The sequence below is a fragment of the Syngnathoides biaculeatus genome, chromosome 16, assembly GCF_019802595.1.
Source record: "Syngnathoides biaculeatus isolate LvHL_M chromosome 16, ASM1980259v1, whole genome shotgun sequence".
Classification (NCBI taxonomy): domain Eukaryota; kingdom Metazoa; phylum Chordata; class Actinopteri; order Syngnathiformes; family Syngnathidae; genus Syngnathoides; species Syngnathoides biaculeatus.
The window spans coordinates 12,907,511-12,935,487 of NC_084655.1; the positions used below are offsets into that span (position 1 = coordinate 12,907,511).

The 27,977-nt window shown below is 41.2% G+C and overlaps 3 protein-coding genes across 7 annotated transcripts; 1 reads left to right on the forward strand and 2 right to left on the reverse strand.

Annotated features, from left to right (window-relative positions):
• Positions 1-117: 117 nt before the first annotated feature.
• Positions 118-5,693, reverse strand: gdpd3a (glycerophosphodiester phosphodiesterase domain containing 3a). 3 transcript variants are annotated; one of them, XM_061846199.1, is made up of 11 exons: positions 5,597-5,693; positions 5,328-5,526; positions 5,099-5,141; positions 4,797-4,932; positions 4,393-4,438; positions 4,148-4,266; positions 3,397-3,486; positions 2,127-2,195; positions 1,938-1,997; positions 1,662-1,713; positions 118-713 (listed from the first exon to the last, which is right to left on the reverse strand). In XM_061846199.1, the coding sequence occupies exons 2-11, from the start codon at positions 5,464-5,466 to the stop codon at positions 685-687; spliced, it is 783 nt and encodes a 260-aa protein (XP_061702183.1). In that variant the 5' UTR covers positions 5,467-5,526; positions 5,597-5,693; the 3' UTR covers positions 118-684. The 3 variants fall into 3 exon arrangements, with proteins under 3 accessions (XP_061702183.1, XP_061702181.1, XP_061702182.1); XM_061846197.1 differs by having other exon boundaries at positions 2,127-2,260; XM_061846198.1 differs by having other exon boundaries at positions 1,938-2,195.
• A 1,872-nt stretch (positions 5,694-7,565) lies between these two features.
• Positions 7,566-22,565, reverse strand: mapk3 (mitogen-activated protein kinase 3). The gene is made up of 9 exons (XM_061845463.1): positions 22,127-22,565; positions 19,082-19,264; positions 18,265-18,454; positions 15,889-16,005; positions 15,704-15,818; positions 15,485-15,616; positions 13,931-14,040; positions 12,612-12,740; positions 7,566-11,071 (listed from the first exon to the last, which is right to left on the reverse strand). The coding sequence occupies exons 1-8, from the start codon at positions 22,342-22,344 to the stop codon at positions 12,621-12,623; spliced, it is 1,185 nt and encodes a 394-aa protein (XP_061701447.1). The 5' UTR covers positions 22,345-22,565; the 3' UTR covers positions 7,566-11,071; positions 12,612-12,620.
• Positions 21,905-27,828, forward strand: nudt9 (nudix (nucleoside diphosphate linked moiety X)-type motif 9). Of its 3 annotated transcripts, none has more exons than XM_061845465.1 (8): positions 21,905-22,137; positions 23,747-24,022; positions 24,405-24,494; positions 26,088-26,174; positions 26,334-26,445; positions 26,547-26,693; positions 26,886-26,970; positions 27,087-27,828. In XM_061845465.1, exons 1-8 carry the CDS (start codon positions 22,094-22,096, stop codon positions 27,230-27,232), a joined length of 987 nt encoding a protein of 328 aa, XP_061701449.1. In that variant the 5' UTR covers positions 21,905-22,093; the 3' UTR covers positions 27,233-27,828. The 3 variants fall into 3 exon arrangements, with proteins under 3 accessions (XP_061701449.1, XP_061701450.1, XP_061701448.1); XM_061845466.1 differs by lacking the exon at positions 21,905-22,137 and adding an exon at positions 22,681-22,975 and having other exon boundaries at positions 27,087-27,827; XM_061845464.1 differs by lacking the exon at positions 21,905-22,137 and adding an exon at positions 23,208-23,532 and having other exon boundaries at positions 27,087-27,824.
• Positions 27,829-27,977: the final 149 nt, after the last annotated feature.

The window sequence follows — 27,977 nt, forward strand, 5'->3', positions numbered from 1 at the left end:
ATTTAAAAACGTTTGCCCACAAGCAAGTTGAATTTGGAGTTGGAAGAACAAGTTTTGCCTTTGTAACGTTGACGTGACCCGTTCATATTCCATGAACCCACTTCTCCCATTGCAAGGCAAAGCTATCAAGCCAGAAAAATGCAGCCTTTGTTCTCTGTCTACAGACTGTTTGATCAGTACCACGGCAGTGCAGTCAGACTTCGACCACGGACTGGAAAAGTGTACACGTTCTTTTTTTTTTTTTTTTTTTTTTTTGGTTACTGTTCTAATTATGCTATCACATTCAAACATACAATCATCTCTTTATTGTTGAAGATAAATCCTTCAAATAATGACAAAGTAATCACAGCAGATCATAATAAATGGTTATGTCACATTAGTAGGAATTACATTATTACATTACTGGGTCGTGTCTGGAAGATATGGCGTGACTGGAGATGAATCGTATACAATCATGCATAAGTGAGTCATTCTCTAAATTTGGGATAGTTTTCTAACCCTTAATATTAGCTCGTTGCATTCAGTCTTTGTCGCTCTTTACGCAGCTGCCATTTGTTGATGTCTTGCAGTCGGATGTGCAGCATTCACTCCTCTCGAGCGTTCCTTAAGAGATAGCTTGATAAGAGCGAGGGGTAGTCACTCATCACCCCCGTCGCCCCCACTTCGAATGCCGCTCTTATGTCTTCATCCGTGTTGCACACAAACAAATGCACCTGCAAGGTTGCAATGTTTAGAAGTCAGAGGAAAAACTTCTCAGGAGGAAGCATTGTGACATCTTCTGGGATATACAACATAATGAATGGTTTGTTACACTTTTTTTTCTCCCATGGGCGGCATATACTGTGTTTGTATAATCTTTGTAAACAATTTACTTACGCCATTTCACAGTTACACACATCTTTGGTTACACGAGTGTTGCATCAGCGAGGATTATCGGCGTCAACTGGTCATTTGAATCACACGCAAGTTATCAATTCGTTCTTATGAGCGAGTTTTGGACGTTTGTCCCCGTTTTAGCTCCCCTCAAGCAATCTCATTCCTGTGTGCAGCTGTAATAAGATGACGGCATTTGGTCTTCAATTGTTTTCACACTAAAACTATTAGGAGGCCACTCATGGCCTAACTACGGGGGCGAGCTCATCCCTGCAGAATTTACATCAGGTCACTCACTCACCGTGCCAGTGTGTGCTTCATATAGTTTGCATGAACTCAATTATTGCTTTGTGGGAGGAGTTAAAAGGCCGTATTGTCGTCAGTTGTCTTGGAAAGTAAAACAAAGACTTAAGTTTACACAATAGAGAAGGGTATCAAACTCATTTTTTTGTCACAGGCCACATTGTAGTTACCGTTTCCCTCGGAGGGCCGTTATGCCCGTAAAAACTCCTAATAATAATTGGCTCATCATATTTACACACAAAATGAATGAACTCCTTTTGGAATCAGAAATCAAGGCTCTGTTCCTGTTTGGTAACACAAAAATGCTTATATTATGATGTGGCATCTTGAAATTTTGGGACAGATTTTCACAAGAATCAAGGAATTTGGCACATATGATCTGCCTTCGGGGGCCACATAAAATCGTGTGGCGGGCCGGATCTGGCCCTCAGGTCTTGAGTTTGATACCTGTGCAATAGAGGTTCAAATAGATAATAACTTCATACCTGAATTCCACGGGCTGCAAGATGTTTGAAGAGACTCTTCCTCATAGTTACTCTACAATCACGACATAAATTCAAAATTAATATATTTGACACAGATTAAGATACTAAGATAATTAAAAAAATGTATTTAAAGAAACCAACCAGAGAAAATTATCGTATCGCTGGAAAACATTCTTGACATTTGAAAAAAAAAAACTGCAGGTAACTGCACATACCATTACCAAAAAAAAAAAAAATAAAATAAAAGAACGGTTAAGAAAGGTTTCACTTCCTCACTTTTCCATTAAAGTGACGATGAAACTGTTCCTCAAAATGTTCTTTTCGGGAATAAACGTCCTGCACACAAAGACAGACAGCACGCTTGAACCGTAGAAAACTTGACATTATAGAAGTCCCAGGGCAAAAGTATATGTATGTACAGCTCCAAATGTGGTTCACCCAAGACGTCTTGCCAATAGTCAGCACCTGTTGATGATGCGCGGCAGGTAGAACTGCAGCAAGCTCTCTCCCAGCGGCATGAAGGGCAGGAGGCCGCTGTAGAAGAGGAGAAGCAGCAGCACACCTCGGTATAAAGAAAAACTGTACGGCATGGCTCCGTTCTAGACGGAAGAACACCGAAAGACATTTATGTAGATGCACATATTTACAACTGAGGCACGCTCACATTACACTTTGTTCGGTACAGCCACACTGAGCTGTCGCAACACAAAAATTCACACATGGGCTTTTCATTCCAAAAGTACCGTATTTTCTGCGCTATAAGGCGCACTTAAAAGCCTTTAATTTTAGCAAAATATGGTACTCATTATGTACCTTGTGACAAGAATAGATGGTTTTGTTAAACAGATTCTGGTAAGAGTAGAAATACTGCTTCCACTACCAGAGTTGTTATGTTCTCCACTTCAAATAGTTGAAAAAACCCGTTTTGTTAACTTCATACTGAGAAGAAAAGAAAATCATGCTACATGTTGCCCGTTAGCTAGCTAGTGTTGATGCAACTATTATGCTCCCAAAAAACTCCTCCCGTAGCTTTGCAATTATTAAAAACAAATTGCAAGAAAGACATTGTTAAATTCGCAATCAAATGGGAGTATTAAAAACTTTTCATAAAGGATTACTTTTTGAAACAGATCTCGCATTGACTCATTTAAACGTGCTGGTGCACCAATAGCTGTGGCCAGTGAGGGTGAACTAAATATGTAGTGAAGACTATTTTACTTTTATTCCACTTTCAGACAAGGATGTGTTGTGGACCCCGGTGGTTGTCCTTGATCTTTGTACGCAGAAAACCGGCTGGCGCCGTCCTCCTCTCCCAGGCGTTGCCGTGGAGACGAACGACACCAGATAAGGAGCGGAAAGTTACCATCTGGATCTGACTGCGGGAGGGCAGCCACTTTTACCATGGACCCATACATATAAAAACCTTGTGTTACTGGGGAGTTTTTTTCTTCTTCTTTGGCTATCCTGCCAAAAGACACACATCTCGTGTGCGGCAGATACCTCGATAAGACCCGGACGTCTGTGCTGCACATTCCTTTGTAATAAATCCATTTGCTGTTAACTTTTTCTAATCATTGGTCATATCTTCCTCGATTCGTGAACATGCGTAGGGTCCAATCTCGTAAATCCCTACAGTAGTCATAATAATTAATAATTAGCCAGTGAATTCATGTGTAATTATAAATGATTTCAGTTATATAAGTATTGTAAAGTAGTGTTGATTGGATTTATTCACCGTTTTGCGGCACTTCCTCATGATTCTTGAGCTTACAGACGCCCAGACGGTGATCTCCTCCCTGTGGTAATGTTTGACAAGCTCAGAAACCTACAAAGACAGAATCAGAGTTAAAGTATTCAATGACAAATGATGCATTTGGAGCTTCGCATTCCCTTCTTTGCTTGTTTGAGATGAACATAAAAGTAGAATGAGCATAAAAATGTTAATGCAATTAAAATGCTTTTTCACTCATTTTCCGAGACGCTTATGCTCACAAGGGTCGTGGTGGTGCTAGCGCCTGTGCCAGCTGTCATCGGGCAGGAGGCAGGGTACACCCTGAACTGGTTGCCACCCAATCGCAGGGCACACGGAGACAAATAGCCGCGCTCTCAATCACACATTGGGGAAATTTAGAGTGTCCAATTAATGTTGCATGTTTTTGGGATGCGGTAGGAAACAGGAGTGCCCAGAGAAAACTCACGTAGGCATGGGGAGAACATGCAAACTCCATACAGGCGGGGCCGGGATTTGAGCCCCGGTCCGCAGAACTGTGAAGCCAACGCTCTAACCAGTTGTTCCATTGTGTCGCCCACCTTTTAATATACAGCAGAAATATTTTCTTACAAAAATAGGAAACTTTATTTGGGTATAAATAGTGTCCATTTTTTTTTTTGTTTTTGATTTAATTTCTGCATCTTATGAAAATAGACATTTTCAGTAAATAAAACAGCACAATGGGCAGTACAATATGTGTGTGTGTGTGTATTGCCTTTTCTATCAGCCGGCTGTTGTTTTCTTTAATTTCAATGCTGATTGGGATCTCCGGGAACTTTCTGAACACATCCTCCAGCAAAGTAAACTTCCTGTCAGAACCACTGCTGTAGCGACCTGGAAGACAGAAGCCACACGAAATAGAATAAAATTACACGCAAATGGACACACGATTACTTTTGAAACATTTTGGATATCTTTTATTGACATTTGCAAATGATCTGCTATTTTGGAGTGTCTTACCTGAATAGAAAGTCAATTTGAGCCTCTCCTTGTACAAGGGTAAATCCTGAAACAGCCAGAGGAAGAACATTTGATGTGATTAAATACAAGCGCTTTGTACAATAGCAAAGAGAATAATCCTCAAATGTGATTCACATTGACAGCGGTATTATGATTATGTTTATTATTACGGTATTATTGTACTATTCCCTGGTGTACAACCGCACCATACATCACAATGAATAGAAGGGAATAGAATAGTCAACGGGCAGGAGGCGGGTTACACCCTGAACCGGTTGCCAGCCAATCGCAGGGCACATCGAGGCCAACGCTTTACTAGCTGACCCAGGGTAAGGGTTAAAGGTATATAAATATAAAAAAAAGGGTCCAAACTGTGTCAGCGACAGTCCGCTCTTTCCTCCCACCTGCATGTTGACTGAAGAGATGGTGACGTCATGGCCCGTCTGTCTCAATAAATTCTCATCGTGCGACACCACCACAAGTCTGTCGCGCGTCAAGTGACAGTCCAGCTCCAGCATTTGTGTTCCCTGCGCAACTGCACTGCGAATGAGTGAAAACGATGTTAGCGGTTGCATTAGATGTACTTTTCCAATGCATTTCAGTTTATGCAGTACTCCATGAAGGAATCTGTGGATTTGGTGGAAAGACAGCCAAGACATACTGATATATATAATTTATTATTATTATTTTTGACTATCATACTCACTGAGTGAAGGCCTCCATGGTGCTTTCAATACGCTCTCCACATCCTGGTAAGACAAAATCCAATCAGCATAACAAGCATCTACTTACTCACTGTTAAAAGACAAAAATGATAACATTTGTTCACCCATTGGATGTGATTTGGTTACATCTACTGTGTACTGGGTCGGTACTGACCCAAGTCTAAATTGACACAAGTGCTTCTTCTTCCGAGAAGTCATTCACTCTCTTACCTCCTCTGTGGGAGATGTGTGTACAGTAGAAGCCCATGCATTTCCTCTTATGAAGAACGTGGGGGTTCTTGAGCAGGTATAACGAGGTGAGAGCGTACCCTCCCAATGCTGGAAGGAGGGCACACCAAAAACTGATCATCCCCGTTTGAAAATCTCTGCAAGAATCACCCTCGGACAGAACCAACCGAGTGATTTGTGGCTGGAAAATGCAAGGTTTAAGAGAAAGGTAGCTGATCCAAAAGGCTCAGTAGAACGTTTGCTCCTCTTACTCTTTGTCCGCCTCGGAAAATCTTGACAGACAGGTATTGCCGTCAGCGTCCTGCAGTTGTCGCCGCACAATCTTTGCACTCCACAAAGACATCCTGGAAGTGGTGGAGCTGTAAAAACAAGTTAATGAAGCACCAGAGCTGACCCACACCTCGCCTTTACCTTGCCAGCCTCTCCTTAACCTGTGGCAGTTTTTTCCTCTTTTACACAGTAACTTTGAGTATTTGTACAGTACAGTGAAATACTTTAGTTTTTTTTCCCCTTAATTAGCAAAACAGGATATACTCCACTCTTGGTGAAGGCACCACTATAAACCTGCACTGTTTATTTCTGATGGTTTTGTACATATTGCGAACTGCAAATAGGAATTCATTGACATCAATAAAATAAAGTGCATAAGTACTATAATTTAGATGAAACATCATACGACACAGATTATCCATAAAAGACAAGTGCAGCATGTTAATCATTTTCGATTACGAATCAGAAACAAATGAGTTTTTCACTAGAATAGAACAACCTATTCACTGCACAATAAAGCAAAACCAGCATTTTCCATTATTAGCGGCTTTGGACTTTGGCTACAGGCGTAAATCCGGGTTCTTTTGCATACTCGTGATGTGTGGATAAATTGGCCAACAATCAATGTGCTGTATAAATCATTATTTGAATTCCTAAGCGAGTGATGGAGGGTGCCATTCAATTCCCGGGCAAGGGAATGTAATGTCCGAGATGAAGGTCCGCGCCGTGCCAGGATGTGCCGTAAAGGAGCATACGAAAGTGGTGCAGCTGGAAAAACAAGTTGGTAGAAAGCTCTCAAGTTTTCCTTCAAAGAAACAACACACCGATTGTAGACACGATTTTTTTCACTCATTTGTTCGTTTGGGTACATGAAAAATGGACCAGTCATTATTTATGGTGGGCTAAGTTGGGTATTAAAAAGATATTTCACAAGCAAAATATACTTTTGATTTATTACATTGGACATTAGAATTACCATGTGTACACATACATTTTAATGTATTTTATTGAATTTAATTAAACGAGCCATAAAACAAAAGTACTTTAAAAATTATTGCACATAAGTAGAAAATAAAATTGTACAAATTTTATTAGCGAATTTGTTTGAATTCAATTGTATAAAACTTGACACAATGAATTATTGGCGGCACAGTGGTGCAGCTCTAGAGCATTGGCCTCACAGTTCTGAGGGTCGGGGTTCAAATCCCGCCCTCGCCTGTGTGGAGTTTGCACGTTCTCCCCGTGCCTGCGTGGGTTTCCACCACGCACTCCGATTTCCTCCCACATCTCAAAAACATGCAACATTAGTTAAATAAATTAATTAAATTAAATTGCCCCTCGGTGTGATTGTGAGTACGACTGTTGTTCAACTCTTTGTGCCCTTTGATTGGCTGGCAACCAGTTCAGGGTGTACCCTGCCTCCTCCCCGTTGACAGCTGGGATAGGCTCCAGCACGCCCTGCGACACTTGTGAGGATAAGCGGCTCAGAAAATAGATGGCTGGAAATTCAATTATTGAAGCACGTTAAAATATAAGAAAAAAAAAACAGAAAATATAATTTGATCAGATAATTAAAATTACAACTTAGTTATGGCAGTGTTAATTATTTAAACTATTGGCCTACTTAAACTGTTACTAGAATAAGGATTGCATTATTTTTTTTTAAATGCTATGATTGAATGACTATTTTTCCCTGGCCTAGTTGTCACTTATTATTCTGGTGGACAACGGCAGCGGTTCAATGAGCTGATGGTGATCATAGAAAAGAAGATTTTTATAATGAAGATACTAGTACTAATACTGGCATGCAAATTAGTCAGCAGGATAACAAAAAAATGGTGCCAGATTTAAAAAAATGATTATTACGAATAAATAAAGAAATGATCACAGGTCTAAATGACACAGACTACTATAAAGGATAAACACAGAAAAAGAACAACCCATAATGGCAACAGTATCAGGAAATTTTTATTCAATTATTTGTAATATAATTTTGCTGCTTTGTTAAATCATTTAATTAATATCCATCCATACAATATACAGACTATAACCCTTAACTCATATCTCTTTGACAATCGACAAATGACTCCTTTAAAAATAATTCCTTATAGAGAACTTGGAGGGAATATCCAAAGAAAGAAAAAAAGCTCAAAGACTGAAAAGACTGTCATTAATAATCACACCCTTAAGAGAAATTAGGGGGGGATACAAAACATCCTAATTGTAAAAAAAAAAAAAAAAAAAAAAGTGAAAACTTTAACTCCCTTTTAAGTAATAATAAAAAAAAATATACAACTCACCAGTTATGACAACAACGATAATATTAAGAATCACCATTTTAAAAACAACCATGTCTGGAACCAGGCCGCATGACAGACGGGCCACTAGAATCATCAATACTGCGTAAATGTGTGTGGCATGTTCAAGTGCAACATGTCACAGGCATATACACACACACACACACACACACACACACACACACACAGACACACACACACACCTCAGTCGAAGTGTGCGTGTGTGTGTGTGTGATTGTAAAACACAGTCCTCTTGGCTGAGAAACATGGCAACCACATCTGATGTCACATCACAGAAAAAGCAAGCAGGATTTGTGTACTTGTGGCTGATGGCTATTCAAATGAAACAAACATTATCTTTGTAAGACCCACTTTGCACTGGGAAAAAAAAAAAGTCTCGCAAATTAAAAAGGACAAAGCGGGACGGCGTCCAAGCCAACACGCAAAGTTTGGAAAAAACTCTTGGAGAAGTGAAAGTGAACATAAACATTCAGTTGACAGAAATCAGACAATCCCCCACACAGCATGACACTTAAAGCTGAGCAGGCGGGATAAACACAAGGAGAGACGAACTGAGGACCTAAATGAAAAACAAAGTGCAGACGTGCTGATTGGGTCACGTGATTAGTGGTGGTGGTGGGGGGGTATAAGCGAATGGCAAACGTGCAGTCGTGGCTGGAAAGAAGTGCACACGAGGAGGGACGGGCGGAGGCAGCCCTTCGAGTAAAGCGTGGCAAGAGTCGGGAAGGCGAATATATCAATGGATTTCACCACATGTGCAGGAAAAAAAAAGCCTCACACCCATTGTGGGGGGGGGGGGGGGGGGGAGACAGTCATAGTTAGTGCTGGCTATGGCTTCTGAGAGAACCGCGACGCTTTGGGCAACATTTTTAAAAAACAGGAGGCTGAAGCCAGCAGGCGGTCCAGAGCCCAGGACGTGTTGCTCCATTTTCTTGACATTGATGTCAGTGCAGTTACTGAACTGGACCCATGGGTGGCGCTCCACCGAGCAGCGCTGATACAAACCGGAAAAAAGAACGCACACAAATAGCAAATATACAAGCAGTCTATGGGAAACAACACCACTTGTTTGCACAGTGAGGCGTGGACACTATGGCAACCGGATAAACAAACGGGCAAACACTGGAGAAGATTGGAACACAAAAAAAAAAAAAAAAAAAAAAAAAAAAAAAAAAGAAATCGAGAGGGACACACGCAACCACTAGAAATTTGAAGCTAGGCCGAGGGTAATTTGGGGATTAGTGATTTAAATCATATGGAGTTTCCTCAGTAGTCACAAGAGGGAGTAGTTCTAGAGAAAAAAAAAAAAAAAAAAAAAAAAGCACCCAAGTACAAATTTACTTTACACACATAGACACACCCACATGCATTTACTGAGGCAAAAATAATTCAAACCTGAAAATACTTCCTGACTTCTCAGTCATTAGAGCCCAACAGTTCCTCTCTGACAGTTCATTGTAAACGTCAAAAAAGCAGGATGGGACAATCCCACCATGCTCCGGAATAGGAACCACTGTACTGCCAAAATGGAGGGATATTGATTGGCCTTAAAATTTTGGAGCCATTTTAAGATGAACCTAAAATTGTTTGACCTTCTCTTCTCTCTCTCAAAAAAAATAATAATAAATAAATAAATAAAAAATGTCCCGTGACTTTTCCAGTGTTTTCGTAGCTCTGCTGTAAACTGCCGATGTCATCTTGGTATAAAATATGAACACCAAGATGAAGAGGCCTGTTTAAATATTAATTATAATTGAAGCAGGAAATGCATTGGTCCATTCCTGGATTAAACATGAATAAAAAAACTAATTTAGCAATGAGCACTGAAACCAAACACTGCATTCACAAGTTTAGAGGTCAAATTAGGCTCATACGTCGTTATACTTCTTTTCAGGTCCATCGAGAAATTTCACCTGAAAGTTCAATATCCCTAACTTTTAAATTGAAATGTTGCGTGATCAAATTCCCAACTTTTTAGTAGTGTCTGGTCCCTTGAAATGCAGGCGAGGAATGATAAAGATAGGCCAACCAACTGATATAGTGATGTAACGCAGTAACAGGGTGCCATAACGGCTCCTCGGTGATGATCTACTTTAGTATTGAGCGCGGGAGGGAAATGAGTGTGTGTGCATCTTACTGGTGTTTCACACCTGTACAGTGGTGGGATTTGTGCTTTGACTGGTCACATAATTGTATTGCATGAATTGGGATTTTTAACCAAGTAAGTGCACGTTATCTGCAGAAAGCATCCAAAAGATAAACTGGAGCTTCGTGGGACTTGGCGACGCGACTGCCTCGAACCATCGCCAACTTTACGCAAATAGAGCGAGATCAATCAGTTTGCCCTTTGTCCGAGCCGGAGCTCGAGAAATGTCTCAACGGTTCCAAAACATTAGCATCTCTCATCCGCTTTGGTACATTTCAGGAATGCATGCATTCACATGAACATCATTCAAAATAAAAACAAAGTGTAAACCTGCAAACATGCCAGTAGAAAGTCAGACGTTCGACACGACTTTCACAGATAAATCAGAGAACACGGAAATACAACTAAGCTGATTTTATAGCAATTATGTACGAGTGAAAGTCGTGACGAGCCCGCTTAAAAAGAAAAGCTTTTTTTTTTTTTTTTTTTTAATATTTTGTACTTAATATACATGAACCCACACAATAAGCACCCCCATTCTTTTAGCCCTCGATTGCAAGATCTAATGTACACGTATGTAGCAAGACAGAGTAATGGTGTTGGTTAATAAGGAGTACTAGTCTATATGAGAATAGAGGCAAGAGAGTTAAGGAAAAAACTGCGACAGAGATTGATGGGATAATGACAGCTGATTATGATTGGAGAGGGGAAAGACGAGCTGGGACACTGAACAGGAAACAGAAGAACATTATTTTAAAAGGGGGTGGGGCGGTGAGTACAAAGTAGAGACACGATGGCCCCGCCTAACCACACAAATCCAAAGTTAAACACTTAGCTTTCTTGCAGTGGAAATGGAAAGAAAAGCAGTCAATGTTCAGAGTTTTTCTTTTCCTTGGACTCTTAAGAATGCATTTTTTTTTTTTTTTTAAGCATGTCATCTGGGGGGGTCTTCGGGGTTCCAAGCCTGTGGTTGGCGTTTACACCTTTTTGGACTAAAGGATAGAAAGAGGAAAGGAAAGAAGTACATTTTGTTTAGGCAAATTCAAGATCCCTCCACAGCCGGACACTATATCAACTCCATCCTATGACAAAACCAATTCTTTTTCCGTATTCAATATCACCATAGGGTTCATTTGACAATTGACACATTCCCCATTTCGCCCAAAAGTAGAGATTTTCTATTTAACTTCATATTCATTAAGTTGATACAAATGCATAGCGACCAAGCTCAGACACACACACACACAAAAGTAACTACAGGCAGACAATGTACATGCAAATAGTAAAATAAGTGAGATTGACAGGGTGGACATTTTGGGCTAAGGTTAGCATTTAATGAGCATGTGGTGGACCATCACTTAGGCACATCCTTTAGCACAATGACTGTGTACCTTTTCACGAATATACTGTATTTTTAAAAAAAGAAGTTCATACAGGGATGAGAACAACCAATTTGGAGAAACAAATTGGTGGTGGGGGGTGGTTAAAAGGGGGGTGCGTCCCCTTTTGGGCACAATTTATTATTATTTTTTTTTTTTATAAAACGCACTGTTAAATGGTGACCCTTGGTTACTTCTAACAGTGTAAATACAAGGCAATCATAATATTTTGAAAACTTGAAATATGAGCCCAAACAACCAAAATAATTTTTGCCAAACTTCAGACATAAAAATGTAGACTGAGTGAAATTTATATCAAATAGGCTACTACACCTACAAGTTATACTTCAGAAATAAGTACACAAGTATGAGAGAAAGAGAGAGAGAAATATAAAAGTGAGCGAGTTTTAGTTTCTATTGGCACTGTTACACTTTTTTCAAGCCATGCCCATCAGAGTTTTTTTTACCCCTGGCACGATCTTCAACTTTTCACTCCAAGACATTCGCCATACTGGCAAACATGCAGAGCGCTCGATAACATATGCGTAAGTATGTCTATAAGTTAGAACTATGCCGTAGTAAACAGAATGCTTTTCTATGAAATGTTAACAGGAGAGTGAAAATACCGACAAAATACCGACAAAATGCTGCCGTAATTATAAACACCAAATTTAATGCAGAAAGCAATGCCATAAACAGATAGCAATGCCGTTTTCCGCTATCACAGCTGTGACTAATTTCACGCCGAGCGTTGCCGACAGATGCTGGCAGCCGGTCTTAATCACAGCCTCACCTCGCGTCAAGCCGTACCCAAAATTTTCTCAACGGATTTACAGGTTTCACAAAAATGACATTTTCAGCTGAAAAAACTTGGAATTCCGCGAATCCGTGGAAAATTCTCATCCCTGGTTATATGAATTGTTATTTCACTATGACGACTTCTGAAAATTAAAAAACAGCCTCAATTTAAATACTTATTCTTCAACTGGACACTGTTTTCGTCTTCATTGAAGAAAAACACAATGTAGAACTTCCAGAACTGCTCCATGTCTGACAAATACTGTACCTATTGACTACTATTATCTGCAGTCAAAAGAGTCCCACATACCAAATTAAACTATGCTGGTGTGTGCACGGGTCTTTTTGAACGTACCCGTGCGTCTCAGGAGCCCTGGTAGGTTTCCTGGAAGCGAGACGTCTCCTCAAATATGAGTTCCTTCAGTTTCTCCTTGGGAAGGTCATCCAGTTCCATGGTGAAAGTGAAGGGCTCTTCTGCCACTGGCTACAAAACATCCACACAAAAGCAGATTAGGTCAAGCAAGAGACCAAAGACGCTCTGTCATAATGAGCTTTGGCACGCTTTTGTGAAGTTTGCCTCAGCAAAGGACAAGTGAAACGAGGACAACACCAGAATGAGTCGCTTTTTTTCCTTTCTAGATAGGCTTATAATTCTAATTGGGGTGGTGCTGTGCTGACATTTGTATCGGTTTACATGATCTGCTGGGACGCGAATAGCGATGCTTTAACTGCTCGCAATAAGGTGGCGCAAAAACGTGCGATGAGAAACTCTCCAATATAAAATCAGAAACAGCTTTGAACCAAAACGTGCAACGCAAACGCTGGTGCAGTCATCAGGACAACTGGAACAATTAGGGGTGAGTATAAGAATTGGTGAAGCATTTAATTGATTAAGAATTTTTGTTAATAGTGCAGAAATGATGATTTATCGCATCTTGAAGCATCAGAGACAAAATGGAGGAGCTTCATCCAGCGAAAGGGATAGTGATTAATAATCAACTACTTTCCAGTGTGTGTGTGTGTGTGGGGGGGGGGGTCTTCCTAATATTGGATTCCAATTCGTCAATCCAAATTGGAATTAATTTGAAATGTACCGTAATTTCCGGCCCATCAGCCACAACTTTTTTCCACATGCTTTCAACCCTGCGGTTTATGCGGTGATGTGGCTAATTTCTGCATTTTTTCCCCCTAACGGCTGCAAGGCGGCACTCGAGCGGGAAAGGTATGTGAGACTGGTAGAATATATGTGCAGAGGAATTGAATTTTACCAGTCCAGCCCTTTAGTGCTGCGCTAGTGTGCTACTGCCGTGTCTCAATGATTTTTATCGGTATGTTGTTTTTTTTTTTTAAACCGGTCCTGTTAGCGCAGCGCTAGCATTAACCCGGCGGCGCTAGCATTACACCCTCTGTGTAGCGTCATTATTTGTAAATATTTTGTGTTTCAACGTGGGTTTCAATGTGGGCACTTGCGGCTTTTACACAGCTGCGGCGTATGTATGTACCAAATGGTATTTCCTTTACAACCACTTTATAATCAGGTGCGCTCTGTAGCCTGGGGATTACGGTAGTCAAATGCCAGTCCATTGCAACAATGCTGACAGACTAAAGAGTCATTAATTCTGGAAAGGTATGTGCGTTATTTATTTGTTTGTTTGTTTTTTTACGAGACCATACCTCATCTGTGGGGTCGTAGTACTGCTCCAGATAAGGATGAGCCAGTGCCTCCTCAACACTGATACGCTTGTTGGGGTTAAAGGTCAACATGCGGCCCAGCAGGTCCAAAGCTGTATTACATAGTTAAAAGCTTGCATTAGATCCGCCATCAGAAATAATTTAGAATGTGGAAGAAGAAAAAGAAAAAAAAAAACAAGACCGCATCGGCCCATCGATTTTAAAAAAGTACTCTCTCACAGCAGACTTGAAAACAATACACAAATATACCGACAAACCACTTGACCACATTGTATGAAAGATTACGAAGCGAGAGTGGCAGTCGTGATAAATAGATTAAAAGGATAAAATCCAAGATTTTTTTTTTTTTTGCAGGGGGACTAATGAATAAATCTTAGACCCCCAATTTAGACACCAGACAGTGGTGATTATCTACAGTGGGAGAACAAATTATTTGCCTACTTGAATGTTTATCCACTTCCCAATCGATATTTGTATTTTTTTTTATAGTTTGTGTATTTAACTAGAGAGACAGAATGACTATTGGATAAAGGATTATGGTCTGTAGACTGGCTTGGCCACTCCATAACCATAATATACTTCTTAATAACAACCCATCTTCAGTGTTCTTACTGGGCGAAGTGCCATTCCAAGGATTTGTGGTTATGGCCCATCCATCCACTGGTCACTGAGTAGAAAAATGACACATTTCCACCTCAGTGTTTGACGATGATGATGTCATCTCTGCCTCGCAAAACATTGGATCAATTTGATGCCGAAGCGCTCTCGCGTGGTCTCATCCGACCAAATCACGTTCAGCCACTAAATCGCTCGGGTGTTTATGGGTAAAATTCAGACAGGCTTGTTTAAACGTGCACCCTTTGAGCAGGGGGTATGACAAATATCTTGAGGATATATTTCTTACCTCTCCGATCATTGTTCGTAATGCAGTGACATTTTGTAAACAACCGCAGACTTGGGCGACAATGTTATTTTCGATTCTTCCATTTACAACCAAGTTGTTTCCTTCTCACTAAGCTTCTTAATTGATGCTCTCTTAGGTCATTTCAGCCATGTGAAGGTATACGTCCAATCATCCTTGCGTTGCCAGTGGTGGCACATGATTTGTGAACAAGGATTGTTTCACTTTTTTTTTTTTTTTTAAAGTGAGAGAACTAATCTGTGTACTGCAGGGCCACGTAACAGGATGACAGGAAACGGAGTACTGGCTGGTTGTTGATTCACTAATATACATTTTTTTGTTTGATATTCTGTTAAAACAAAGCTAACAAAAATAAAGACTACATTTATTTGTAAGAGTAGAACTTTACAAAAATCAACAGAGTATTATATAATTACTTCCCCATAACACGAACATGTCTAGTGATGATCCAAATTTGCATTGTTAGAACGGACGCACTGCGCCTTTGTAGTATAGAAACGTAGTCAGGATTTGTTTCCACTTTGCATTCGAGGTTTGTCGACAGGCGCTTTTCCCATTGATTACATCAGTCTTGCTTGATTCCTCTTAGGCAAGTTGTAATCATGTTACTCTACCTTTTGAGTCACCCCTGCAGAAAAGCTTCTCCCAAGGGATCTTTGGTTTGTCGGGGAGAGACTGCAGGTAGTTTCGGGCTTTCATGTTGATAATGCAGTTCAGATCTTCTTGGGATGGAGAGCCAAGGACACCTGCGTAGAGGAAGAATCACGAGGTTTTTTTTTAAATGGCTACTTTGGGTGTTTTGGTGTTCACACACAACAAGGATGTGAGCTCACCCAGAATGTGGTTGAGCTGATCCAGATAATGTTTCCCAGGGAAAATGGGCTTGTTTGATAACATTTCAGCCAGGATGCAACCCACTGACCAGATGTCAATGGACTTGGAGTAGCCCTGAGTCACAGACAGTCAACACAGTGACAATCTTTTAGGCATACAAAGACACACAAACATGCACACTAACCTTTGAATTGAGCATGATTTCTGGAGCCCTGTACCAACGCGTGGCTACATACTCGGTCAGGAATCCTGTGTGGTCGTGCTCAGGGTCAGCAATTCGCGCCAGGCCAAAGTCACAAATCTTGGGACAAAAGAAATACCGTCAATATTGGAGTTATTACAATACATCACTCAAACTTTTTTTTCCAACCCCGACAAGAAAAATCACACCGCTAAAACGGAACAAAATGAAGCTTGATCACACAAGATTCCAACATACGGTAATTAATAGAGTCAAAATTATTTTATTGTCTCATACTCTCGCACTGCATGGTTTCCTGGTATTCCTGTCTAGCGCAGTATTGAATCCATGAGTTAAACTTGAAAACACCACCATATTGCATGTAAGAATATTGAACGAGATTAGTACAAATGGATCACACAAATGTGATTATTGCTATTTGTGCTGGAGGACCGCATTGCATTTTTCCGCACGGGTAAAACGTGTCTGAAAGCCACTACAACAGGTTCCACTTTTGTTCTCCTCTTCCCACATGATCAGCTAATCCGAGGCTTCGAGTTTGCCTAATGAGAGCTCGCAACTGTGCCGGGAAGCCGAACAACAGAGGCAACCCTGGCCATTTGTGTACCGCTACATCCAACTCCAATTCTGATTATAACTGGGAAGAAATGGACAACCTTTTTGAATTTCAATGAATAGTTTTTTTTTTTTGTCAACATAGAGGAGCAAATACAAGAATTAAACATTAATATAGTCCTGAAAAACCTTTTCGCTATGAAGCACCATTTTAAAATTTTCTTGCACCCCAACCATCAGGTTAACAACTCTTTAGTGAGTTTTTGTTATATAACAAAACATGCCAATGACATTGACGCACATGTTGTAGGCTGTACTCTGATAGAATAAACATGCAAAATCCCCGTGTCTTAATTCTCTGGTGGTAACACCCTCTTATTGGGCTGACATCTGTAGAAATAAACTCACCCAGCTATCAAATAAATATGAGTACCATTTTGTGCTTACCGTAATTTCTCATGTATAATGGGCACCCCCAAAGTTGACCAAAGAAAATCAGGAAAACCCTTCTACTAATGTACAACGTGCACCACCAATTTGCCGCTACCCATATGCTCAGTATATTAGGAATGATCTGTATTTATAATTTTGTTAACTTTGTACTTGTATTGTTTTTCAAAAAAACTGTCCGTACAACAATCATTAATAATAATGTGCATGTGCTGATGTAGGGGTAATGTAATCTCGGGACAGGCCACAGGATATGCTTGTCCTGGTCCCTGAAGAATCCCTCAACCAACTAAAATATTGCTCTATGATGGCACCAAATGCAATTAATACTGTTAACACATGTTTCAGTCTTAAAAATATAAACTCTTTAACATTGTTTATCAAACACTGCATTAAATATTTGTGCATAGTGCAGTTTATCCACTACATTACACGTCCATGGCCAAGCCTTCAAAAGAAGCATTATGACTCATCTCCAATCCGAAAAAGATCCACAGTAGCGTTATTTGGTGCAATGCTGTGGAACTCATTATTGATGACTTGAAATTTTTTTTTTTTTTTTTTTAAATCCCAAGAGTTTGGGTTGCGCAGCGTAACCTCTCCCCCTCCGTTCGGCTCCAATCCGTAGCATCTTGCACTATGGTGTCATGTGGCTATCAAAACAACGTGAGCTCAAAGTACGTAGAAACGAGTGCAATGGGCACCTTTTTTTGAAAAGCGAGCATTTCGATTGTGTGCGCTCTCAAAGACCCCATGACGCTCGGATTACGTAGTTAGAGCTCACGTTGTTTTGATACCCACCTGAAGCCACTGAGGCGAGCTATCGTCGTTTCGGACTGCGGCGCTACTTCCGGGTTGGCGGCATCATCGCCACGAGTGATGACATTTCTTTTAAAAGCCGCTGCACAACTAGCTGTTGTAGTCGACATTGTTTGGTCTTAGTTTAAATTTAAACAAACTCATGGGCAGTCGTTTCCGATCTTTGGTGCAGTAGCAACAAGCATGCTACGCTAACGATCGTAAAATGCAAGCTCCCGGAGAAGCTCTGAGAGCTCAGATTGGGGGCGCACATTACCGTAATATATATAAACATAAGACATCAAATATCATATCGAAATGTATATGTATACGTTTTTTACCACGCTATGTACCTGCATGCGACTAAACAATGTGATTGTATTTTTGATTTTTCATCCATACCTAAATATAACGCAGTCTTTTAATGTTTTGAAAATATTTTTGGAAAAATGTGCGCATTATTTTCGAGAAATTACAGTATATACTGGTTACCTGATTGTAAACAGATAAATAACGAAGGGAAGACATGAATGCGCGAGGCTAGTGAGGGCTGACCTTGAGGTCGCAAGTGGTGTTGATGAGCAGGTTGGAGGGCTTGAGGTCCCGGTGCAACACGTTGGCCGAGTGGATGTACTTGAGCCCTCGCAGGATCTGGTAGAGGAAATAGCAGACGTGGTCGTTGCTCAGCTTCTGGCTCTTGAGCAGCTTGTACAAGTCCGTCTCCATCAGCGTTTGTACGATGTAACTGGAGGCACACTCGAGTCAAGGAGGTTCTCAGAGTATCGTTGACACAGACATTATGCAACAGCTCTGTAGAAGTGACTCCGCCGTCATGACGGTTGACAGATAAGACAAGTACACATTTGGCCAAATTACTCAATAACTTCAGATTCATTTCTGCCGCAAATAGTGAAGGCTGAGGACTTTGTCATCTCATAAAATCTTATCAGTCTTCTGTCAGAAAGTATAAACTATAACAGTCGACTTTACTTTCCTTTTTGCAGTGGGAAAAGCACACAAAGCACAGAGCAACACACAACACTGAACTATGGAAACAGAAATTCTAGAATCGCCCATGTACTGTACTGTATTGATTAGTGTACATTCAAATGGATAAGCAGCAAGTTAAGCTGCTCAGGTTGTAGCTTTCCTCTTTTGTGAGACCGCTGGGATCGACTGAGCAGCATCCTGCCTCACATAAAGTGCTCCAATAATAATCTCAAGTTGCACCAAACCCAAAAAGACCGGCACAGCTGACAAATGTCAAAACTGGGTTTGGAAATAACGCCAGGATGTGCGAGCAACTGACGAGAAACCAACTGACTGAAGTGTACATGAACAGGAAGCGGCCGATAAGAGCGCGAAAGGATACACATCTCTCATATTGTCGATGTGGCGAGCCCTTAGAATGTCATTGATACCGATGATATTCTCGTGGTTGAAACGCAGCAGGATCTTGATCTCTCTCAATGTACGCTGGCAGTAGGTTTGGTGCTCAAAGGGGCTGATTTTCTTGATGGCTACTCGCTGGTTTGTCATGTGGTCCAGGGCAGAACTGGATGTGGAGAAGAGAGGCACAAAACAGGGCTCACGTTACACACTGCAGGATTCGTACGCTATATCGGGAACGTTGCTGATGAAAAGGCGTTGTTGTAACAGTCAAATACGCAGAGATGCGCATGTGACACATCGTTTTTGCACTAAACAACCGGAGGTGTATGCTACACCTCCACTCTTTGGAGTAGGTGAACAAGTAATAAAGAGCAGATCAGAAAGTGCTCATGAAATGGCCAGAAATTTAAGGGAATCCTAAATTCAAGTTTCTTCAGAAGAATACTTCACTGTGTTGACAAATATTACCTATAACCGACCCTAGTGAGGAATCTAGCTCTATGCAGCTGATATGGGAAACAAAATTCTTCACATTTTTTTTCCTAGCACGCACTGACATAAAAAATGCAAGATCTTTCTAACAGACTGGTATGCCAGGAGGTGCATGTGAATTCTGGAAATGGAACCCCCCCCCCCTCTCCCCCAAAAAACGTGCAAATTCTTACACATCATCTGGAGTGGGGTTATGCATCAAATGAGGACATGAGTGTCAGTGGAGCAGAAAAGGATGATAATTCACTTTCAAAAATAACACGGACCATTGCTGCATCCTAACTGGAACAAGACGCTAAGTTTGTTAAAGGCAGAAAAAGGATTTGACAGCTTGCCCTGATTCGGCTTTCCTCGCTTGAGTATTGCTGATTTGAGAAAAACTCGCTTTCCTTTGCATTGTGTCATCACCACACACACACACACACACACACACACACTCACACAAAAAAAATCATACATCAAGTGTCTTTGTTTATTTTAAGAAGCGCTATACAAGCGTCCAGCCATCCCTTTTATATAGTACTTGTTTTCACTGTGGCCACCAGGTGAGCACCCCCGAATGTAACATGCACATTTCTGGAATGTGGGAGGTAGCCAGAGCACCCAGAGAAAGAAAACAAACAAACACACAAACAACAAACAAACAAACAAACAAACAACAAACACACACACACACACACACACAAGACATGTCCAACTGTTCATTTGTATCAGCACATACTGCACACTCCCTTTCACACCGTACATGAGGATACATGCCAATGGAGTAGACACAATTGAACGACAGTGAAATTGTCACAATCACATTCACACACATGCCTGTGATTTACAACACTTGGGGAAGTAAACACAGGAAATTCATCTTTTCGTGAGCAGTAATGGGAAGTAACAAAATACAAATGCGAGTAAACAGCTTGTGATTACACTTGCACTGTCATTAGACTTGGATTGTTACTTTTTTTTTTTTAATCTGTGGATGACAACATACAAAAAAAAAAAAAAGGAGTAACGTGAACCAGGAAGCATTAACAACGATGACTCAAGCGATTTGGAGACTCAACATATTCCACATTCACAGGCTTATTGTAGAAATAAAAAATATATATTTTTGCAGTGAATTCATTGTGAAAGTTTGTAGTGTTGAATATTTTTCTAATGTGTATATTTTATCCAGGTCGCACGGTGGAGCAGCTGGTAAAGCGTCGCCCTCACAGTTCTGAGGAACCGGGTTTGATCCCGGCCCCGCCTGTGTGGAGTTTGCATGCTCTCCCCGTGCATGCGTGGGTTTCCTCCCACATCCCAAAAACATCCAACAATAATTGGACACTCTAAATTGCCCCTAGGTGGGATAGGCTCCAGCACTCCCCATGACCCGAGTGCGGATAAGCGGCAAAGAAAACGGATGGATGGATATTTTATCCATTGTTATCACCATTTTATTTAGCTTCTTTTGTTTTTGACCACGACATTATCAAAGTGATGAGAACATGTTTTGATAACGTGTCCAGTATTTTTTTTCTTTTCTGTCAGGCATTACGCAAGTTGCTAAAACGGGGAAGTTAGTTTTGAGTGCAGAAAGCTGTAGTCAAAACAGAGATTGCATATAAATGACGGTAAAAAAAATAAAAACTTTATTTTTGTACTTGAATACATTTCAGTCTGTACTTAAGTAAAGACAATAGACCGGTACAGCATTTCTACTTTTAGTAGTAGGATGTTGTTTTTGTTTTTGTTTTTTTTTATCTTTTTACGCAAGTTCTGCATTTCCTTGCCCTCACGTAGAAAGTGAGAGTACTTTTGCCAGCACGCCACTGTGAGCTGTCTGTGTGACGAGCACATATCCAGCTAAAATCGCATGTTCGGGGTGACACAAACCAAAACATCACCACTAAATGTCGTCAGAATCGTTCTCGCTGATGACTGCACCCTAGCGTGGGCCCAAATGCTCCCCCCCGTAACTTGTGGTCATGTTCGCAGCTCTACGACGACTTCTATCACAGCAGTGAGTTGGCAGTGATACGGTATCGTGCGCAACAGGTTTGCTCAACGTGCCCACACAAGGCTGCAGATCACCAGCAGCGATAACAAGGAGCGAGGAGGCCTCAGCGCAAATCGCAAATCCCCTTTTGCAAACACGATTCCTGCACAGCCGATTATTTTTAGCAATCGGTCCGTGTGCGGCAACGCGTGGGATTACGGTGTCCCTTGCATACATCGGGTGAAAGTGTGGTTGAATTCGACTAGTGGGGGGGGGGGTCTATGCTCAGACAGCAAAACTGCGTCCTGCGCAAAGCTTCTCTATAGCGTTTCCTGTAAAGCGCCTAGCCACGCCTGTAGCTACTTTGCTAACCTGCTTCCCACAAAACGGGGCTGATTTCTACCAAGCGACGTGTACGTGAGAACATGGCTGGAGTTCGCTGAACATTGCAACAATGAACAGTACCGTAGTGTGGGGGGAAAACAACAACAACTGGCAGTCTCGATTGTGGTAGTACGGACCATGAGATGGAACAAGAAGAAGAACTGTACTCACCACACCATTCCGTAAGCCCCCTCCCCGATGTAAGACAGGTTGGTGTAGCGGGGGCCCACGTCAAATATCTGCCCCTTCACCGATTCGGACGCGGCTTTTGGTCCCGCGGCCCCAGGCGCTCCATCATGCGCAACAGTGCCGGCCGCCCCGGCAGCGGCAGCGCTGTTGGAGGCTGAGGCTGCGGCCCCGACCGCTGCGGTGCTACTCGAATCCGCCATTCTTCCTCTTTAAGCCTCGCCTGCACTGTCGGGGAGTTTTCACCGAGGGACCGGCGGCGCTCTCGGCGAGATGTGACGTCTCGAGTTGAGTCTGGAAGAGATCGGGAACTGCGGGGCCACTTTCTCGCACGACGCCGCCCGAAGTGGAAACGGATTGCGTGCGCGAGCTCGGGATTTGGTCGGAGCACTCGGTGTAAATGCGCGTGCTGAGCGCTGATGCAGGGGCGTTACATTTGTTCAAAAGGCCCTCTTAGCTAAGCGGAGTTACGCCCAGCACTCGTTTGCTATGTAGGAGCCGTCGCCCGTCCGTCTGATTTATGTGATAAAACAAATTCAACATACAGCATTGAATAGCGCAACCTCGGGTGGGCGTGACAAGTTATGTTTGCGTGTAATGCACGACAAAAGACGCAGTAAATTCACAATTAGTTTGGATTTCATTGTTATACAACAAATATTCCACGGGCATTGATAGACAGCCGCACATCTACAGCCTTATTATTAATAATAATTTACAACCAGCAATTATAAACAAAACAAAGGGCAGCACCGAGAGGGATTAAGAGATGTGACTCAAATCTAAAAAGATCTAGAGGGATAAAACGTTCCATGTCGGGAGGTATAGTATATGGTAAGGAATAAAAGTCGAGTTATGCTCCGTTTTATAATTCAAATAGTAATATTTGTACATCGAGCGTGGGACAGCACACACGCAATATCTTAATTTTGAAATCCTACAAACACGGACCTAAAAATGATGAATAATTGTGACACTAAAACCGAGACGAGAAAACAGTTCTTTGCATCACTTAGATCGAACACGTTGTGTATTCAGGAAACATGCAGAAAATGTAATCAACCTAAATTCAAATAACAATTTATGCAGTGTGATTTTATTCCAATGTACACATTTAATTACATTTTTAAAAAATAAGATTACAATTGATTTCTATGGAAACGAGTGTATCTATGACCGCGCCCCTTGATTACGTCATCACGCAAACAGTGCACTTCCTGGTTAGGTCGCAAATAATACGTGACATGTTGTTTATGGAACGCTGATCAATTGCTCGATTCTTTGGCTCTAGGAATGATTCGTTCTGTATTGCGGCAAAACTGGTTCGTCTCGCTTCGTTTAGTGCTCACCCTCTTCGACTTCCCGCACACAGTCAGCACTTACGGACTTGGGTATGGATCCTTGTCATAAATACTTAAAGCTGCCTTGAGTTCTCTTAAGTCATAAATCAAGGGTATTACTATTTGTGCAATTGGGTGGCGTTTTTATTATTATTATTATTATTGCGACTACCATTGGCCAGTTTGTGGCTTTTAGTAAACCAAACGATGTTTATGTGTAGAGCTGAAGGATTTCACTTTATTCAGTAAGATTTCGTTGCCGCAGGCCTGTCATCGACTGCTCGGCTGGCCATCCTTTCAGAATCCTTCCAGCCATCGCTCCCATCCGGTCAAATTCTCTTTACTCCAAGAGTGTCTGCACAATGAGCTCTTCAGCACACATGAAATCCAGATGCCCCGAGTACCCTGGATCCAAAACCAAGCGCTTCCCAGTGAGTGATTCCCAGGTGGACTGGAGTCAGGGCTTCCAAGGATATAATCCAGTCAACTACACCCATCCTTCAGTGGAAAAGAAACCAACATGGGCAGATCCGGAAATTGGGTGTGAAACATTCCTACATTAGCATATGCAGTGTGTATTTTGAGAAGCGGCGCATTGTGCATTTAGTACCTGGGCCTTCAGTCAGGCTTTACTGGACTTAATCTACCTCTTAATACCACAAAAAAAAAAAAAAAAAAATCACCCAATTATAAAAGTGTGCTATGTAAATCATCTGGAGCACTTTACATTTAGTATTTATCCATACCGATGGCAATAACAAACAATATTTAAATCCACTACATCATACTCAACAGTAGTGCTGCTTATTACATTCATTACATTATTAGGTTGGGGGGTCAAACTTGGCTGTAGTTGTTCTATGTGTATGGTTTTGATCACATTTTGAAAACAATTATCTCCTTTATTTTTGCCCACCATGCAGCTCCTTCAACCCACAATTTAATTCTTTGGATGGTGCTGTGGACAGAAGAAGCTTTGAGGGTTGCTACAAAGTGGAAGATGGAAAGCCACTGTAAGTTCACCAAGTACCCCAGTTGTAGTATCCAATATTATTTGAATGAGGCATAACATGTGAAGGAATACTGTCTTGAGATCATTAGCGTAACACAAATTAAAAATTTTCAATGTTGCCATATTGTATTGTATTTTCATGACTAGTACTTCTGGATGTGAATGATTGTCGTTTGAGCTAATCCAGTATGACGTATTCTAATGTGTTTGCAAGTTCATGTGCACTAAAAGACTGGTCAGTGTTCTTCAGATAGTAACAAAGAACAAAAATAATGGATAAGCTCAAAATCTCTGTGACCCTCAACACTAAGTGGATTGTTAGATGGATGATAAAAAGATACAGGTCAACACAAACATGTATAAAATGCATACGTGTAACAAAAGTTACAGAACAATGGACCTTTCCGACTGGCGATCTTCAGCTCCACCCCCTTAGCGACAGTTGCCATGTCCCACAAGCTTCCAAAATGGCAACTGAACAGAACAGGTTTGAAGTCGATTCTCTGTCGCATATTCCAGATAATATTCTGGTAGGGTTTTTGGCAAATGCGTCAGACTTGTCCAAGAGAGTTCTACAGAGAGGTCTCAACTATTTCACGCAAGGATATATACACGGAATTAAGATTTTGGACGGAGCAGGACGCACTGTCAGAGTTACAGCGAAATGTTGGGGATCAATGCAAAAAAGTTTGACGCCTCACAAACTTCATATTGAAATCCAACAGGATAAAATAGTGGAATCGTATTGCACATGTAAAGCAGGGTGAGTACTTTTTACTTGGAAAGATCACGAGTAATATCATTGCAGTCTTTATAAGTGAGTGGGTGTATTCATTTGACTTGCCTCGTAATGGAACCCAGTTTTCTATCTTAAAAGTCCGATGTGATACAAATAGGCAAAAAGGCATTTCCCTTGGATGATGTCGCGCATTTACGTATCACTAACCCGACTCTTCGGCATAAAACACTTCATTCAGTAGGTCAGTGATACACTAACAAAGTGAAAGTTGTTCTCCTGCAATGTATAAAGCCCTGATAATAATTCAATCAAACTCAGAGAACATACTTCTCACTTACTTACCTTTGAACATACAGCCTTGTGTTTGTTGATATTGTTCACATTTACACATTGTGGTCTTCCGCAAACCTTAATCCATCGTAGACACTTCGTCAACTGTGTTTTAAGCTTTGGAAAATGAATCAACCGGGCCCCTTGTATCCTAGCAGGATATCTTTCATCAGAATTGCACGTTCCCCAAGCGCATCTTAGGCCCATTTTCTTCATAAGATTAACTTTTCCAAGCGCACACTGCTGACAACCAGTATTGCTTGGGGGGGCAACATGGCGGCGGAGGCGTGTCAAACCTGGGGTTAAGACAATGCGGCTGTCTGATTGGCTATTATTGTGCGAATGAATGACAGATCGGAAAGGTCCATTACAATGAGGTTCATTCGAAGATGTGGAAGGATCATAATTTTTCATCAAATTTACAATCCTCTGAAGCTGTAGAACTTAAACTTTGTTGTGTCAATGCTGACTTTGTGCGAGTGTCATCTGTAATGTCATTGTCAACATTTTTTTATACTTGTGTAGAAATCCTCATGGACGCACAGGGCTAATGGGTAGGGGGTTGCTGGGGCGATGGGGACCCAATCATGCCGCAGATCCCATTGTCACTAGGTAGACCATTTTTTCCCCCATTATTGCACTACTGCTACATGATATACCATTGTATCACTATATCAAATCATCAGATTTCTTCTTTACCAAAAATATGAATCTAACCATCCGCGTGTTGCAGCTTGGATATAATGTATGCTGTATGTTATTGTCCGGCAGATGGAAAGTAGATGCTAAAGGAGAAAAGATTCTTCACCATGTCTCCAAAAAGCCCATCCTGCAATTTGTTTCCATTAAGAGAAAAGATTGCGGGGAGTGGGCCATTCCAGGCGTGGGTGGCTTTTTCCACATTTTATTACTGCCTGTCGTTGACTTTTCTCTCCGTGTTGCTTCTCGGGGCTGTAACTCACATCCTTTTTGTCTGCTTTGCAGGGGATGGTCGATCCAGGGGAGAAGGTTTCTCTCACTCTTCAGCGCGAGTTTTCGGAAGAGGCATTAAATTCGCTGGGAGTATCGCCATTAGAGAGATCTAAAATTCACGAGCGCATCACCCAACTCTTTCAATCCCCTGGTTTCGAGGTCCGCAACTAACAAAGGCAGAGAGAAATGCTTGTCAAAAGAAAAAAAAAATGTGAATAAGAGATACAAGTAATCATACATTTATCACATAAGTGGATGTGTGCTACATGCGGTTATCTGTTTAAGTTAAACTGAGCTTGGACATGTTCATTTTTTAAAAACGATGTACTCTGTATGTACTTTGTTCTGCAGGTCTTTAAAGGATATGTCGACGATCCTAGAAATACTGATAATGCTTGGATGGAGACAGTTGCGGTTAACTTCCATGACGAAAATGGTCAGGAGGTTTTGAAAAATTCAACGTTGTATTCATTGCATAGCAAAAATTTGCAGTACAACGCAAGTGCTTGCTATCTTCAGGAAATGCATTTTTCTCTCTTTGTTTATACGCAGGCAACAGTGTGAGCGAGCTGCCGCTGCAAGCTGGCGATGACGCGGGCCAAGTACAGTGGGTTGATGTGGACTCGTCCTTCCCACTCTATGCGAGCCATTCTCATTTATTGGAACTGGTTGCCAAACAGAGGAAATCCCACTGGTAGACACTGACAAAAAGGAAATAATGGTGCAGTGACATATTAAAGTGTATCTTTATAATAAAAAACAACTTGAGCCCATGTTTAGCTAACCTGATTAATAATATTACATTTGCCTGTGAATTACACGCGCACACAGCGCAGTAGCATCTGATCCGGGGGACGCTTAACATGCGACAGCAGACAAGGCCAACGTGATTTCTGTTGGAGAAAATTATGCTAATATATTCATTGTGTGCAAGGATCACATTAACTGAGTGTGCATGTGTGAGCCAACACAATTAGCTTCATTCATTTAAATGTGAAAAAAGTAAGAGTGCAGTCGCAGTGAACCTTTGCAGGCTGCTCTTTACATGTGGAGAAATGAATGACGCCAGAACTTTTTAATCTTTACCAGTACAGTATATGAGACAAGTATGTAGAGTATATTAAAGTTAATCCAATTGTTTTAATAGTACAATCTACAGGGCTTTCTGAAAGTGAAGCCCAAAATACATTTCAGGATGATACCTTGTGGAATTTGGAGTCACTGTGTCATCCTCTTTTTAATGTTGATTTATTAATAAAACCTATGTATACAAGACAAAGAACACTCTTATAATATTCCACTTCAGAAATATAATTTGTTCTTTAGGTTGCAGATTGTTCCTACATTCTAAAGTCTGAGAGCTCTTGAACACTATAGCCTGGTTTACGAGATGGGTCAAACACAAATTCCAGAACTGGTGTCAAAAAAAATAATAATTTAAAT